At 38.0% G+C, this 16,070-nt stretch overlaps 1 protein-coding gene across 1 annotated transcript; it reads left to right on the forward strand.

The window, feature by feature from the left end:
- The first annotated feature begins 2,763 nt into the window (after positions 1 to 2,763).
- On the forward strand, positions 2,764 to 14,480 carry LOC137999623 (zinc finger TRAF-type-containing protein 1-like). Its single transcript, XM_068845448.1, has 4 exons — positions 2,764 to 3,068; positions 4,303 to 4,541; positions 12,314 to 12,525; positions 13,244 to 14,480. The coding sequence occupies exons 1-4, from the start codon at positions 2,868 to 2,870 to the stop codon at positions 13,621 to 13,623; spliced, it is 1,032 nt and encodes a 343-aa protein (XP_068701549.1). The 5' UTR covers positions 2,764 to 2,867; the 3' UTR covers positions 13,624 to 14,480.
- Positions 14,481 to 16,070: the final 1,590 nt, after the last annotated feature.

Raw genomic sequence — 16,070 nt, forward strand, 5'->3', positions numbered from 1 at the left:
GGAGGTTTGATACATGAAAAAGATCATTGATGTATAAAAAAAAAGTAAAAGAAAAAGTTAAAAAAAAAACAAAAAAACAAAAACAAAAACAAAACATTAACAATTTCTTTTTTGTAACTTCAACAATTTGTTTTTTGTAACTTCATCCGCCATTTTCCAAATTAAACAAATCCAATCGTTGAAACTAAATGCTCGTAAATTCGCTTGAGGACACCTTCTTGTTTCAATAGAAACAATTCAATAAGCACCCAAGGTACTTTTCAGTTATATTCCGGCGCCTTAGATTGGCTCACTTTCGTTTAGAGTCGTTCACAGTTGTACTTCCAAGAACTACTCCTTTACGCGTCCTCGCTACTCGCCGCCATTATTGTTATTATTATTATTATTATTATTATTATTATTATTATTATTATGTAATTATTTATTAGTATTGATGTTGAAACCTTGCTGGCTGGTTCATAACCACCGCTCGCTGGCAAACGTTATTCGCTGGCTGGCAATATGTGTCATTTCGCATTTTAAAACATGCTGGCTGGTTAAAAGCCGTCTCACACGATGGCTGCCTGGGAGTTTTATTTTCTTGCTCCCTGGCAGTGAAGAGCGGGTATTTTTTTCCCAGGAACGTTAAATATTAACGAAGATTGACGTAGAAACATTCTAATAGTTGCTGCAACATTATATGAACAATTTTGTAAAAAATGGTCGTTGGGTACTCCTGGGTCTTAGGTTAAGGTTAAGTATTCACAGTAAATATTGTACATATTTGATGTTAGCCAGTAAATAGACTTTTTTAATTTTTAATTTACATACGACCCCATAAGCTTGTCAGCTTTTATTATTATCGTGTCAAAATAAAGGTATTCTGTTCTGTTCTGTTCTGCGATCGGTCTGCGACACGACCGCCGGTAGGTCTGCGGCACGTCGCAGACATATGGAAATAGGGAGCTTACGAAACGAGGACGACGACGGCTACGAGGACTTCATTTAAAAATACGAGTTCGCGTTATTTATATCACTACGAAACTATTTCATGTCATTTCGCGTTAAGAATGTGTAGTAACTGTTGAGGAATTAAACTGGTATGAGTGACTAAGACAATTTTGAAATATGTGTCTGAGGCGATCTGTGTCCTATCGGCGACACACTATTGTTCGCCTTGAAACACGTCCAATCAGACTTGAAGTAAGGGAAGGTACGTTTTTAATTGGGGGGGGGGGGTGGGCCGGGGCTTCGGAGGGGAGGGTCCTTAGTAATTTTTTACAAATTGGGGAGGGTCAAACCTGTTTTATTCTCAACCCGGGGAGGGTAATAGTTTTTTTTTGGCAAGGAAAAAATTACTCCATGCAAAGCTACCAGTCGAGATTAATCTAAATTATTTACGGGTGTCGAAAAATTTACTTATCAAAAAACTATCTTCTCCCAACTAACATAATTGTCTCTCTCGACCCGTGCCCGCTTTCGCCCATATTTTGATGTTTCCTGGCGGGGTTCTGGTATAAAATCAGTCTCCGGTGGGGATTCGTCACTTAAGCTACTCGAACTTGAACCAACAACTCGATCTACTGCATCATTTGCGAGTCAGTTTCGACCTCGGAAAGTGATGAGGTCACTTGTTGCCTCACATTTTTTAGCGGTGGCTGCCGAGATTGTTGACGCTCCATTGAATTGTACCGCAAGCTGCCAATGTGAGCTTTGATCATTGCGACCTTTTCAGCTTTCTTCCCTTTAAAGGTGATCTTGTGATGGGAAAAGTACAAGGATAGCTCGTCCACCCTCAAGGACGACTGCTTATCGGAGTTGTACAGTCCATCCCAGTCAATGTCATTGTGCTCCCGGTTCAGCCGTTCCATTCGCTCCCTTTCAGTCTCTTCTGTCTTCTTCTCCTTGCGCATTTTTATCTGGGCAAGGTGCTCAACATACTCTGCCACAAGCTTTTCGGGGACAATGTATTTATCTGAAAACTTTCTAATAGCCTCACTGTCCCCATTGGCTAGTTCTCTTTCCTCAAACAATCGCCTAATCTGAGCTCGAGGCTGGAGTCGTCCGGTACACGGCCATTGGTGGGGGTTGCACTCCAAGAGAGATAATGGAAGGTTGGCAGGAGCTTTGCCATAGTCACAATAGCCACAAGTTGCTCCATCAGACCTCATGAAATCCTCGCATTCCCCACAAGCACATTTCCCTCTTTCTATTCCTCGTACATCCTTGCCCATTTTCAAGTTTTCACCGTACAATCACAGGCCACGCAATTAACTACTTTGTGCGCAGATGAACGCGGTTATATGAGTAACACTTCCAGTTTATTATTTCCACTTCCGGTTATTTTTGTCTTGAATAGGTTGAGTGGGGTGGGGGAGGGTCAGATATTTCTGTTTGGGTATTTTTGAAGGGTCATGCATTAATCCATTCCAGAAAGTGGGAGGGCTACGACTTTTTTCGCAAAAAAGTTCTAAAATACCCCCGCCCACCCCCCCTCCCCCCCCCAATAAAAAACGTACCTTTGCTAAGTGCGCTCCTTTTTCTCCTCGCTTCGCAGAGGATAAGTGGTACGCTTGTCTGCGATCGCTTCAGATTTAAATGCAAACATTTGCCTCGTGTGTTTACGATCCTCTGCGATAAGACCGACGCACTTCTGATAGGCTGCCTGTAGAATTTTGACATGCGAGGCCTGGTGATGAACGGCACGTGTAGGTCTCGTGACTATAAAATGCTATATTTGGAAATAATGACCTTTGTTCCGTAGGAGTATCACGCAGGCGCACAAAACGTAAACATTACATCACATCGTCGCATCAAAACAAACCTATCGATCGGTGAGGTGTATTCTTGTATCTTCTTGGGCGTATTTTGATATCTAGAACGGGGAAATGTCCACGTCGGAAGAAGAAGCAGAAGGTTCCATACAGGTGGAGGATACCTCCGAGAAGGAGAATATTGAGCCACCGTTGAAGAAGGCAAAGATAAGGAGCGACAAAAAAATCGATCGTCTTGGGAAGCTCGAGGCTCGTTTAAACGACATCTTGAGCTGCACAGTTTGTTTGGATTTGCCTACAAAATCGGTTTTTCAAGTAAGATTTAAAACAATGTAGTAAAAATTGACGCGCTCATACGGGCAGCAGGCTTTAGTCCTTGCAAGTTGGCGACAACAAATCTTTTGCCGGCTAACTCTCGTGAAGACCTCAATCACATGTCTCGCTTTTTTTCAACAAACTACGAAAGCAAGTGCAATGCAAGTAAACTCCCTCCCTGATTGTACACTTTGAATCTTACTAAAAGTGTTTGTATGTCGTGGATAAGCTGAAATGTGGATATTTCGAACAATACCGCAAAAAAAGAACTTTTTGGGTTCCGCTGTCGATTTCGTACGTAGATCAGAATTCTATCGGAATTAAAAATCAATTTATTATTGTTGCGCGCTAAGTAAGCTTGTCATGTATTCTTAAATTCTTGCCAAATCGTACAATAATCGGATGTGTCAGTTACGTAATGTTCGAGGACTCATTCCGATTCGCCTGAAAGAGGTCGCAGTATTGATTGCAGCAGAGTAAATTGCTGCAGCGCACCGGAAGACTTAGCAAGTTTTTTAATCATTGATGACGAGCAGGCTTCGTTTTACACGTTGGTGTGCTTTCTATTTATATATGTGTTTCCTAACACTCAAATTCATACTTGCACACGTAATAAATGTGCGATTTGTTGCCCAACATTTACGTTACCTGTGAAATTCTTACAGCCTGCAGGTCAAATATAACTTGGTCTTTCATACATGGTCTCTCTAGATCTTACAACTTGCGTCAGTTGAAATATTCTGTTGATTTTATCAGTCATTTTCAGTAATTTTACTTGTCCAGGTGATTGATTTATATATTTAGGAAAAGTTTTGCTCATAGAGAATATATTGTGATAAAGGAAAACTGTAGCTAATTCAATGACCCGGAGGTAGGTAGGGATGGAGATGCGTATTGTTCCCCTCATTTACTCTCAGAGCCAGAGATTATCCTCTTTGCCCTCCTCCCCAATAGTTGTTTCCCCCCCCCCCCCCTCCACCCCATTTACTTGGCACCAAAAGGGTTGTTACAAAATAATATAACTGTAATAGCAGGGTTGAAAATAGCACTTAGTCTTACATTTACTTTTCTCAAAGGATTTTACATTATTTTCTAAGCTACTGTCATCAAAGCTGGTTATAAGTTCAGGGAAATTGAAAAGGATCTTATACAGAGGAAGCAATTTTATTTCCATCGATAGTCATTGGATGTGATTAAGTTTTCACTTACTATTATTTTGTTGTGTTTGATTAAGTGTCGAAATGGACATCTCATGTGTGCTTCCTGTTTCACTCATCTTCTGGCTGATAGTCGGCTGAAAAATGAGCAATCCACTTGCCCAAACTGCCGAACAGAGATAAACCGCAACATTTGCTGTCGAAACCTAGCAGTCGAGAAAGCCATCTCTGAGCTTCCAACTGAATGTTTGCATTGCAATCAGGAATTACCAAGGAGCTGTTTAAGAAATCATGAGGAGAGAGAATGCCTTAACAGGTAAGTGACATTTGACTGTCTCATTGCAAGTGTATTGATTCTTCATTGTTGAATTGTCTAAATGCTTCACAGATATTTACCATTCAGTCTTCCAGCCTTTATTTTTTTACTTGATATTGATGAATAAAATGTTGGAAAAAAAAAAGAAATTTGCATAATCTTTGACTACAAACTACCCTGTGCCACCCGAGTGGGGAGGGATATTGTATTTTATCACAGTTGTCTCAACTCCAGTTTCCCCAGTTGTCTCAACTCCATACCTTTTTAATGACCGGTTGGTCCTAAGACCTGTACTACTTGCTCATGAAACAGAGGTTGAACACATTACTTAGGTTAGTGAGAGTGTGCACTAACTCTTTATTACCATAAATATGGGTTATTGACCAAGCGTGAGGTCAAGATGGCTGGATGTTGGCCAAGTTTTTTTGTGCATGTTTATGGAGGTCCATAAACACGCAAAAAACTAACAAGGCCAATTATGATATAGCCATCTTAACCGAACAAGGTTGGTCAATAAAGGATTTATTATGTGGGATAAAACACCAAAAAATTACCTTTGATTTTGCGCGACCAAGCGACAAATTCCAAGCGGGCAAGATAGCTCCATCTTGCCTGCTCGGTTAGCTCATGCTCACAGAGCTAGTCATATAATAATAATCATTGTTGTCAAGGACACTCTTGTTCACCATTCAAAGATTGTTACCTTTTTTATATGCATTAATTCAATTAAATTAATTACACTGAACATTGAATGTATTAAAAGGATTGATACATGTTTGTAATATTTGAATTGAAAGTGATTTAATAAAGATTAAGTGAAGAAGGGGTAATACACATTACAAAATAACAGTATTAGTGGTTAATGTAGTAGTAGAGAAGATATTAATCATATGTAAAAAATTATTATTGCTTTGAAAGGTGCACCTTTTTTTTTGTTGTAACACTTAATTATCTTACTATTTTGAGGAGCTTATAGTTTAAATAACAACATGTAATATGTTACTATAGACTTGTTTGTGAATAATTATTGCAAATAAAGTCCTGAAACTGTTGGAGCTGTTTTCTCCTATTTGGATGGGAAGTTATTATGGGGTGAACTTTCACGACTACTGCAAGGGATGTTTTTTCTGTTTTCTTTTTATTTTCACAAATCTCAACCAAATTTCAAGCGGTAAAAAGTGTAATACTTCTGCACAGAACTGTCAAGACATTCTTCAAAATTTAGGCCAGTGGGAGAAAATGAAATAAATCTTTACTAAGCGATAAATAATGACAACATTTCAACCGTTCTACGGTCATTGTCAAGTTCGAGTTCATAAAAATTCTGCATATTTACAAATTTGAAACAATGAAAGGCTAAAATATTAATTTTTATTAATAATCAAATAGCAATAAGGTCATGATTGCAGCAATAAAGTATAAAAGGTTAGCGAGTGAAGAGAGAGGAAATTCTTAACATGCTTTCCTTTTAACTAAAATTTGAAAAGCCCTAGAGAACAAAAGGAAAACATTAAAAGCGAAAAAGGTTGAACAAACTCTATCAGTGGTTAGGAAACAGACTCTATCAGTGCAAAGCTGTTAGTTTAGTGTCCCCAGTTGTTATATCTCCTTCTCTTTTCTTAACTTTTTTACTGCATCTGTCCTTTCAAATTTAATTTAATTGACTCCCAGGGGTTCCCGATTGACGAGTAAAATCGTCTGGCGTTAGAGTAAAAGTCTGCCCGGTTTAGGCCGGTTTGGACGTCAAAAGGGTTAAAAGTAAAATTAAGAATTTTCTCATTTCTTTCACCTTTTGCATTTTGTACATGTAGTATTAACCTTATTGTCATTGGATTCTTAATCAAATAAAAATAATTATTTAACCTTTTGTTGTTTCAAAGTTGTATAAATGCAGAGTTTTTATTTACTTGAACTTGGACTTGAAAGTGACTGTAGAACGGTCAAAATGTCATTTTTTATTGCTTGTTTTTACTTAGTCTAGTAAACATTCATGGGGCTGGACAATCTGTGAGCCAGCAGGTCTGGCGAGTCTCCCATTTAAGGACGTTCGTGCCAAAATCTTTCTATGGTGAGATTTTCTTCATTTCTCGCCTAGAGTTAGTTCATAAAGTACTTACTCCAAAAATGAGAAAAAAAATTGGGGGTCACCGACTTTGTTTTGGAGAAAATGGCAGTGGAAAAATGCCTTAATTTCGAGAAATCGGTCATAATGACGAGATGTAGCCACAGGGGGCCCACACAAACAGTGTGTCTGTTTGTATATTCGAAAAATAAAGAAATGTGTGGGAAATAATATCATAAACTTACATCGAGAAATGACTGTTAAAGCTCAAAATAAACATAAACCTACCTCAGTTGTTGTGTATTGTCATTTCTGCGGCTAAAAATGGTGAATTTGAGCAATTTTTGGGTTTTCCGTTGACTGTTACTACATGTTATAAAAAGGAGACCTAATATCAGTTGTGCAGTAGTCTACTTGACTTTCAGACATATTTTAAAATCAATTTTGACTAACTGCAATCTTCTCTGATCCAATTGCATCGCTGTGCAAGACTTATCGTCCATGGTTTTTGCAAAGGTTTTAAAACCTCAACTTCACCAATGCTCGAAGTAATGCGTGACATATTACAGTCGCATTACCTGCGGGGCAACCCTAAAACCCGGAATCCGGAATCTGGAATCACAGTACAATACAGAGAGTAAAAACTATCCTAAACATTCACAAAAGCTAACCTTAGGTCTAATTAGGCCTAAGGTTAGCTTTTATGAATGTTTAGGATAGTTTTTACTCTGTGTATTGTACTGTGATTCCAGATTCCGGATTCCGGATTTTAGGGTTGCCCTTACCTGCGCAGTAACGTTGCACACAAACAATTAGCACGAACGTCCTTAAGTCTAAGCACCCATTTTATATCGCGCTGATAAACAGCATTTACATGTAAGTCTCAGCACCCATTTGAAAACGGTTACCTTTAAATACATGTAACTGCATGTGTGACTCTCATGGCTCACCATGTTGGCTCGCATGACTCGATCATCGCTCAACGTTTATCTGTGAACTTCTTAATTGTTATTGTAAAAATCTTTTTAAAATGGCCTGATTTATTAGATTAAAAAATATTGCCTTCCTTCCCGGCACATAAGTTGACTTGTTGCAGCGTTCTTTGCAGAAGTTAGATGCTGTTTTACTGGTAAACTTTGGTTTCAATTTCACAAACCAACCAAAATACCATTGGGTTGGTCAATTTTTTCTATGACTGATCAGAGGCTTTCCCTCAAGAAATCACAGAGTCTATAGCCTTTCTGTACCGATCAGTATAAAAAATGGACTGTGGACCCGGACTGGGTATAAAAAGCCAACCAGGCAAGGCTGCTGCATGCCTATAACAGTCGCCCGGTTGCCTGGGGTGCCTTACTTGCGAGCACAGGCGACCAAATTTCTGAACGAGTAGCCCAAACGGGGGCTTAACTTATCACAAGGTGATTCATCCTCACTTTTAATTAATTAATTGTGGGCTCTTGAAAAAACTATTCGGGCTACTAACTTTTAATGTTGGAAGCCTGAAGGGCTCTGGAAAATTTTCTTAGGCAGCAGCATTGCAACCAATTATAAAACGTGGACCAAGCATAAAATGAAGACTACATGGACTAGGTGTGAAAGAAGGACTGAGTATAAAAAATGGAGCATAGAACAAAACTTAAGGAGTGTGTTGGCCCAGATACAGATTTAAGAAAAAAGGCCTCGAGTCCTCTATTCAGTGTCAAAATATTGTCACATACACAGAAATGCTCAGTTACAACAGGGCAGCACTAAAAGCAGGAATCCAGAATCCAGAAAGCAGAATCTGAAAACCAGAAACCACTATCCACTGGGTCACTCAATTGGTTTTGCTATTGTTTATCTTCTGGATAGTGTTATACAATACATTATCCACCTTTTCAACAATTGAGGCCTGGTTTCTTGTGCATCTTGGTGATAAGTGGCGGACGGACCTATGCAACACCGAGGTGAACAAAAACTTGTATCCATTGCAACAAAACACTCGCAAGTAGGTAAAAAGACTCCTGTCTAAATATCACGAATATGGCATCTTCCACTGAAGTCCTTAAATTTCTCATTTTCTACAGCGAGTGACCCTGTGAAGGATTCCATACATTCCTTTTGTGTAGACCTTACCACTGAAGAAATGTCAGCTAACATCTATCAGGTGACAATTATGGTGCAAAACATTGTTTCCACCATTAAAGTCCCATGTAGGACTTCAATTCACGTCGTCACCCTGTCGTTATTTTGTTGCTCTTTGCCTCTTTCACAGTGTTTTGCACTCAGTCCATGTTTTGTGTCTTATCGTCCACAGCCTTCAGTCCGCCTTTTATACTCAGTCTGTGTTTTATGTCCGGTCCGCAGTCCTGTAGTTACTAAAACAAGGAATGACCTAAAATGATCTAAAATGAATACAACAGTGTCTCAAATAATCTAAAACGACCTACTCATTTTAGGTCAATTTTATTACAAGTAGATACCGTTGTAGCTCATTTTTGGTCATTTTAGATCATTTTAGGTCATTCCTTGTTTTAGTAACTACGTCCACAGTCCGTGCTTTATTAAAATATACCGACTGCTTCTGTACCCTTTGTGTAATCCCTGTAAGAGTGACAGACACAATTAAGTATCCTATATTCCATATCAAAAGTGTTGCTTTTCTGTTTACCTTTATATCTTGTATCCAGTTTTTTCAGTCAATGAGCATGGCTATCGTCAAAGGTTGTGTGTCATGAAAATAGCAAAGAGTAAATCACTTTCCCTCCTTTTTCTCCTCTGTGCCCTCATTCTTTCTATGAGCACTTCAGCGGTTCTCATCGAAGTGCGTTGAAAACCCATGTCTCATGTCCAGAAACATGAGAAAATGCAACTTTGAGTTATTCTGCAACTTCATTATTCAAGCTTGAGTTTTTTCATATCTGAGGTTTACTTTGAAGGTGTGTTTCAAAGCACCCCCAAGGGTCTGAAAGTTTTGGGCCAGACTTTCGTGTTTTTGACTCATACCCTGTTGTCAATTATGTTATATTGCCTAATGAGGAGACCACCTTTTTGTGCATTGAGCTTGAATCCTACGTGGGTGCTTGTCCCGTAGTTACTAAAACGAGGAATGACCTAAGATGAGCTACAACCGTAGCTTCGTAAAATAAAATAATATAGACATCTCTAATTAATCACCTAAAACTAACTAAAAACAGACAAAATGGTACAAATAATTTCTGCACCTGTCAATCATGATGTGTGGGGCTGGACAATCGAGCCATGCAAATTTGGCATTTAAGTGTAAGCACCCTTTTCAAATTATTATAGTACTGATAAGCAGTTATTAAGTCTAAGCACCTATTAGTCAGTTAGCTTTCAATAACTGTGTGACTCGCATGTGAACTCGCATGGCTTGCCATGTTGGTTCGCATGACTCGCAGTCATGGCTTGCATAGCTCACAGCCATGGCTCACGATTCACTTGGCTCGCACATAATTGTCCTAACTCGTGATGCGTTGCTGTGCAAATTCAAAATTTTGCGCTGTCAGCTCTATGCAAACATATTTCTTTCACACTGTCATTTCCAGGACGGGTGACAAAGAAGGCTTACGTGACATGCTAATTCTGATGTTTGGCGACATTAGGGAACCTGATTGTTACAAATACCTTTCCACAGTAAAATCATGCCCTCTCCCAATAAAATAAATTGTCTCTTTACGTTTCTCATGAGAAGAGGGCATAGGGTTTTTTCCTCTCTTCCCCCAATCCACCCACCCCCCCCCCCCCCCCAAACAAACGCCTGTTAATAAAACCAAGGAACAGAGTGTGTACCACAACAACTGACCACAATTAACATGAACGTTGTGTCTATTCACTTGTTTCTAAACCACATGCGAGGTAAGTGAAATCATTCGTACCATTTGTCTGTTTTAGTTCATCTTATAGGTGATTAGAGACATCTATATTTTAGATACTGTTTTAGCTCATTTTAGGTCATTTTTTGGTAATTTGAGGTCATTTCTTGTTTTAGCAACTACAGTGCCTGTCGATCCTTTTTCTAAAATCAATTAGTGGTGTATATGTACCAGCAGGTCTATTTTACAGGTCACACAATAGTCGTTGTTTCACCAATACTGGAACAGCTGCCCAAAACCTGTTAACATGCAGTTTTTGATCTTCTTTCAAGTGTTTTCCAATTGCAGAGTATTTATGTTCAGTAATTAATGCATTGAATGACATGCCAGGATGTGTACCAAACAAATTATGCATGTAGTGCTAGTTTAGGGTTAGAGGTTTGGCCTCTACCACTTTGATTTCATCAAAAAAAAAATTTGCTTGTATTAACACTGCAGGGTACAGATTGGTTCTGATTTTCTTGCATAAATCGCTAAGATTATGTCGAGCGACGTAGGCTGATTCTGATGGGCTTGTCTTGCTGGATTTCACATTGCACTTTTGCTTGGTCTTGTATTTGTAATTGTTTGCCAGAAAAATGGTGAAAAGATAGAAAGACAAGTAAACTCTCAGTTGTGGTAAAGGCACTAAAATATAATTTATTCTGAAAAATTTATGATATTCACTAATCACACTTTTTCTTAAGCACAGAAAAATGATGAAGAGATGGGTAATTATGTCAATTAACTAACAAGAATTCCCTTTTACAATTCACTCTTTTTGCAAAACCCATAATACAGTTCATCTTTGGGAGGGGGGGGGGGGGGTGGTGGGGTATTTGCATTAAAACAATAGATATCCAGTTCACTGAAGCATGGTACAGCCCCAAGAGTAAATAACTTGTATTGTTTTCATATAAAGAACTTCCCAAACGTATACCGTAGCATTATGGGAATAGGGAAACAGTCTATTAAAGTTTAAAAAAACCAATTATTTCCTGATCATTAAACACAGTTACCGGTAGTTTATAGTGGGTCAACAGCTAATTTGGATTCGAAACATAAATTTAGGATGCATTTGTCTGGAATCAACCTGGAAAAGAATAATTTTTGTAATTTTTCACGCTGGCTACATTGCTGGCAGAAATAGAGATGCCAGAATTGAGATTTTTTTTCTCGTTTTCTGGCCTTTCCCATACATGTATAATAACTAATGCACTCTAGATCTTAGTGATTATTATTAGGGATGGTTATGTTGGGTACTTGTTTACTTTTTACTGCACTTTTTTCCAAGGGGTTTTTGTACATAAAAAAGGATAGTGTTTATGGAAGTCGCATTTTGTGTCTGGTGACATTTGTATTCAAAACTATGGAGAAGGTGGACGTGTACGTTGTTTGACAGATCCTGTCAATTTAATGTTTCAGTCTTAAAGTAGGGGTTTACTTGAACTCTCCTACACGGAGGGCATTAAAAAAATTGAATGGATGATATATTGTCTTTTGACAATCTACATCAATATGTTTGCAACAAGTTGGAGAATTAACAGATACTGGTAACATACTGCATGCTGTTTTGGAATCTAAGTAATCAAGCAACTGCATGGTCATCAAGATTGCGTGGTTGCAGTTTTTAATACTTTGACTTTCTTTTGCTTTCTTTTGACAGGTGGAAATCCTACTTCTGTGAAAAACATCCACTTTACTTATGTTAAGATTATGTACATCTTTCAGCCAATTTCTCCTTTTCTCACTCTTAGCAGACTGATTGTTTTGCAATGCTTTTGGCTAATATATAATACATCTTTGATTCGCATCACCTGGTTTCTTAATTTGTGTCTTTAAATATGCTTTTGCAGGCCTGTCTTGTGCAAGTTTAAAAGAATAGGTTGCCTTTGGGAGGGACCATTTCACAAGTTAAAAGATCATGAGGAAAAGTGTGTTTATCCTGGAATGACAGGATTGCAACTCATGGAATCATTAGAGGCCACTGAAAAACTTCATCAAGATGAAAGGGAACTCTTCCAAAATATCCTCAACTTGCTATCGCATGAAAAGATAGCTATAAACGGTTAATATTCTGATTTGTTTGTTGTTTTTTTTTACTGTACCCTACTGACACTTTTCAGTTATGCTACCCTTATAGTTGTGTAACTGTTCTTGCTGTTGAGTCTATCCACCTTTGCTGTTACTGATGATATTTTTGACTGTGAACAGTTTTTTCAGGTGTGGTTTGTACTGACTCATGGTGAGGCTGTATTAAATCATTTACAATATTACGACTAACGTCTATATAGTAATTTAACTTAGGTGCTATGCTACAAAATCAAGGTACGAAATGTGCACCTGGGCCATTATTTCATTCAGAGAGATGTAGTATTTATGACCACTTGTGCTACAAATAATAATATTATTGTTGTGCAAACTTTAATGTTGCATGATTAATTATAATTTTTGTAGCAAGTACTGGTAGATGCCGAGCTTTCATGTGGGGTAACAAGGTCACACAGCTTATTTTTGTTGTTTCATTTTGTACATTGCTCTGAAACTAATGCTCACCATAAGCAATGTTGCACCTTTTGTAGCTCAATTTTGTAGCAGGTATGATCACACCTTAAATTGTGGTTGCTTTTATATTGAATAACTGTGATAACCAGAATTTCATTGCAGTACTAGTTTGTGTTACATATGAAATTAAGCTAGTCTTCTCACTTGAAGCCTCCTTTTATGCCAAATATTGTATATACACTTTTACCAACACTTATTCTTAGTCTTCGTAACATCTGTAGACTTGCAGCTCAAGCCATACCGCTCAGATGACTATATTCCACAGCTTTGCTATGAAAGCAGTAGATTCAATGCCCTAGGTCAACAGTGGATTGTAAAGGCCAATGTTGTTGGGAATGAGAAAAGCTTAAAACGAATCTTGACTTATCAACTGGTGCTCAAAGGAAAAGTCAACCTTAACATCAAGTTTCTGATGCTTCAAAGCCCATTTAGTGATTTGTCTATCAAGCCAGAAGTCCATCATCAGCAGTTCAGTGGTGAAACACAGGAGAGCAGTTACCATGACCTTGTTCTATCGGATCCTCTGGAATGTAATAAAATGCTAGAAGCAAACACAATCAAGTTGAGGATGATCATATTTCAGATTCCTGGAGTTGATTAATTTTGAAACGAATAAATTAAACACAGTGTAAAGTGATTCAACTGAATGTCAGCAGAGCAGCCAGATGTGTATGGTAGTGAAGACTTAAAGCTATTTACGCAAAATTTAAGTTATCCAGCTTTCTTTATTGTATCAATCTGGTTTTCCTTTGTTTCTTTACTGGCATAATTGCCAAAGTTTTTTAAGATTGAAATTAATCCTAGTGATACAAGTTCAAGGACAGTAAGCAATTAGGATTAAAGCCATTTCACAGACACCTTCAATGATTGTAAATAATTGGTTATATCAATGGGAAATATATACTCTGACAGGAGGCTTTTCATTTTATTCTACAGTATATTCTTACCAGATTTTTTATGTCTTTTAAAAAGTCTTAATAAAAATATTTATTACAAAATTTATGAAAACACCCGAGAAAACATTGTAGAGGTAATATGGATGTTGCTTCAAAGATGTTGTTCACCTAGAGAACCAAATTATCAGCAAATTTACTGAACCTAGTTCTTGATGTTAATAGTCTGTATTCATTAAAAGAGTATGGTGCTGGGTATTAGCAGTTTTTTATTACATATATCATTCAACTTATTTGCTTTGTTATGGGCACCAAAGACTTTCTTGAGTACAGAATAACTCTTCCCTGGTAATTGTGATGAACAGCTCCCTTCCACCGACGGCCAACTGTTCCTGTCACATTTTTGTATTAGCTACATAGATAATCTTAATTTTATTCACAGACAATTCATCAGCTAAATATAAGAACAATGTAAAGTAATAAATAGATAAAATACTACGGCCGACTGTCCTTGTCAGTCCCTTTGACTGTCTATATACCGTGCGTATTAAAAAAACAAGAACAATGTTGTACTCTTTAAATCTCTAGGGATGAATTTGCTTTTTACTATTTTCATTTTTAATCACTTTTTGTCTGTTTACTTACCCAAGCAGCAAGAGCAGAAGGTACTGGTATTTTATGGATTTGGTATATTTTAGGGTTCAAACTTGTGATCTTTGTTTATCTTGCGCGCCAGAATCCATTTTGTTTCTCTTCAGCTACTCGGAGGTGAAATTAGATTAGCCAACGAAGTACTATAATCTCCATGACCTCCGTGTTCATCTTCATCGAATTCATCAATCGTTGCTTGGCTAAACTGATTTTCTCTTGCTTGCTGAAATGTTCTCGTCATGATCGATGCTACCTCACTTGATAGACGAGTTCACGCTCTTGATTGCATCATGGGTAATCAGGGCACTGAAAAACGTAGACTGCAAATCGGTTAGCCTGAATTAGGCCTAAATAACATTCGGTTAGCCTAATTAGGCTTAATAACATTCAGGTTAATAAGCCTGTTTACGGTTAGCTGTCAATAATAGTGAGGGTAACGCTATATTTTACCCCTGGTCTGCACAGTCTGCAGTCTGCGTTTTGGCGTGACCAATGAGTCAGTGAGTTAGTGCAGTTACCCTAACCCATAAAATGAAAGCTAAAATTTCAGAGAGTGCTTAGGCTTAATCAATAAAATTATTGCTATATTGACGGTGAGTCTCATTGACCACTTAACTCATAAATCATGGGACCTCAGCAAAACTAAACACTTAATAACCGTCCATTAGCTCAGCTCTATGTTACAATATAAGTGTATAAGAACAAAGCAAACAAAATTCCCAAGGGATTACGGCGTAGTTACTAAAATGAGCTACAATGACCTAAAATGAGAGCTCTACAATGATCTATATTAGGGACTTTTAGATATTCTAGGACGAGGACGAGTTGTGACTGTCTTTTTTTGGCGAAAAAACTTAGAAAATTTATAGCTCGGAAGATTAATCTTACTCTTTGATAGCATGATATGTTGCTCAGTTAATCTTATTGCTGATAACTAAGCCTTTCTGATCGAAAAATGCCAAAACTGCTACCGCGTTGTTTTGACACGACGACGTTTTCTAAAAAACCTCGTGGAAATGACTACGGTAGATCACGTTTTCCCCGCCCAAATGACGCTGGTGTTGCGGCACGCTCATCTGTCGCCGTCTATATAAGGGAGCTTTAGACAAACGGCGACGGCCTCGGGGAAACGTCACCAATTTGCATATTTAGTAGGCAAAAACACAGTAGCTTTGCAAGCTCTTGCACGTGCATTCTTACATTTTGTCTCTTCTTTGCCGTGGGCGTCTGCAAAACAACAACGTAAAATTGCCAAATTGAGGATTTATGGACAACGTCAGCACTTGGAGATAAATTTTCATTTCTCCCCTAAATTAAGCGCCGCTATACCCGGTTTCATTCCTGAGGTACTGCTACACCTTTGTCATATTACAAACCGTGGAAGATCATTCCTTTACGTCTGCTCTCTAATGTATCGGAACACTACTGTTTGTATTGCAATTACTACGTAAATATGGACCTTCATGTAAAACTGTGCCTGCTTTTTATAATGAAAGAATTCAAC

The sequence above is a fragment of the Montipora foliosa genome, chromosome 1 (genome assembly GCF_036669935.1).
Source record: "Montipora foliosa isolate CH-2021 chromosome 1, ASM3666993v2, whole genome shotgun sequence".
NCBI classification, from domain to species: domain Eukaryota; kingdom Metazoa; phylum Cnidaria; class Anthozoa; order Scleractinia; family Acroporidae; genus Montipora; species Montipora foliosa.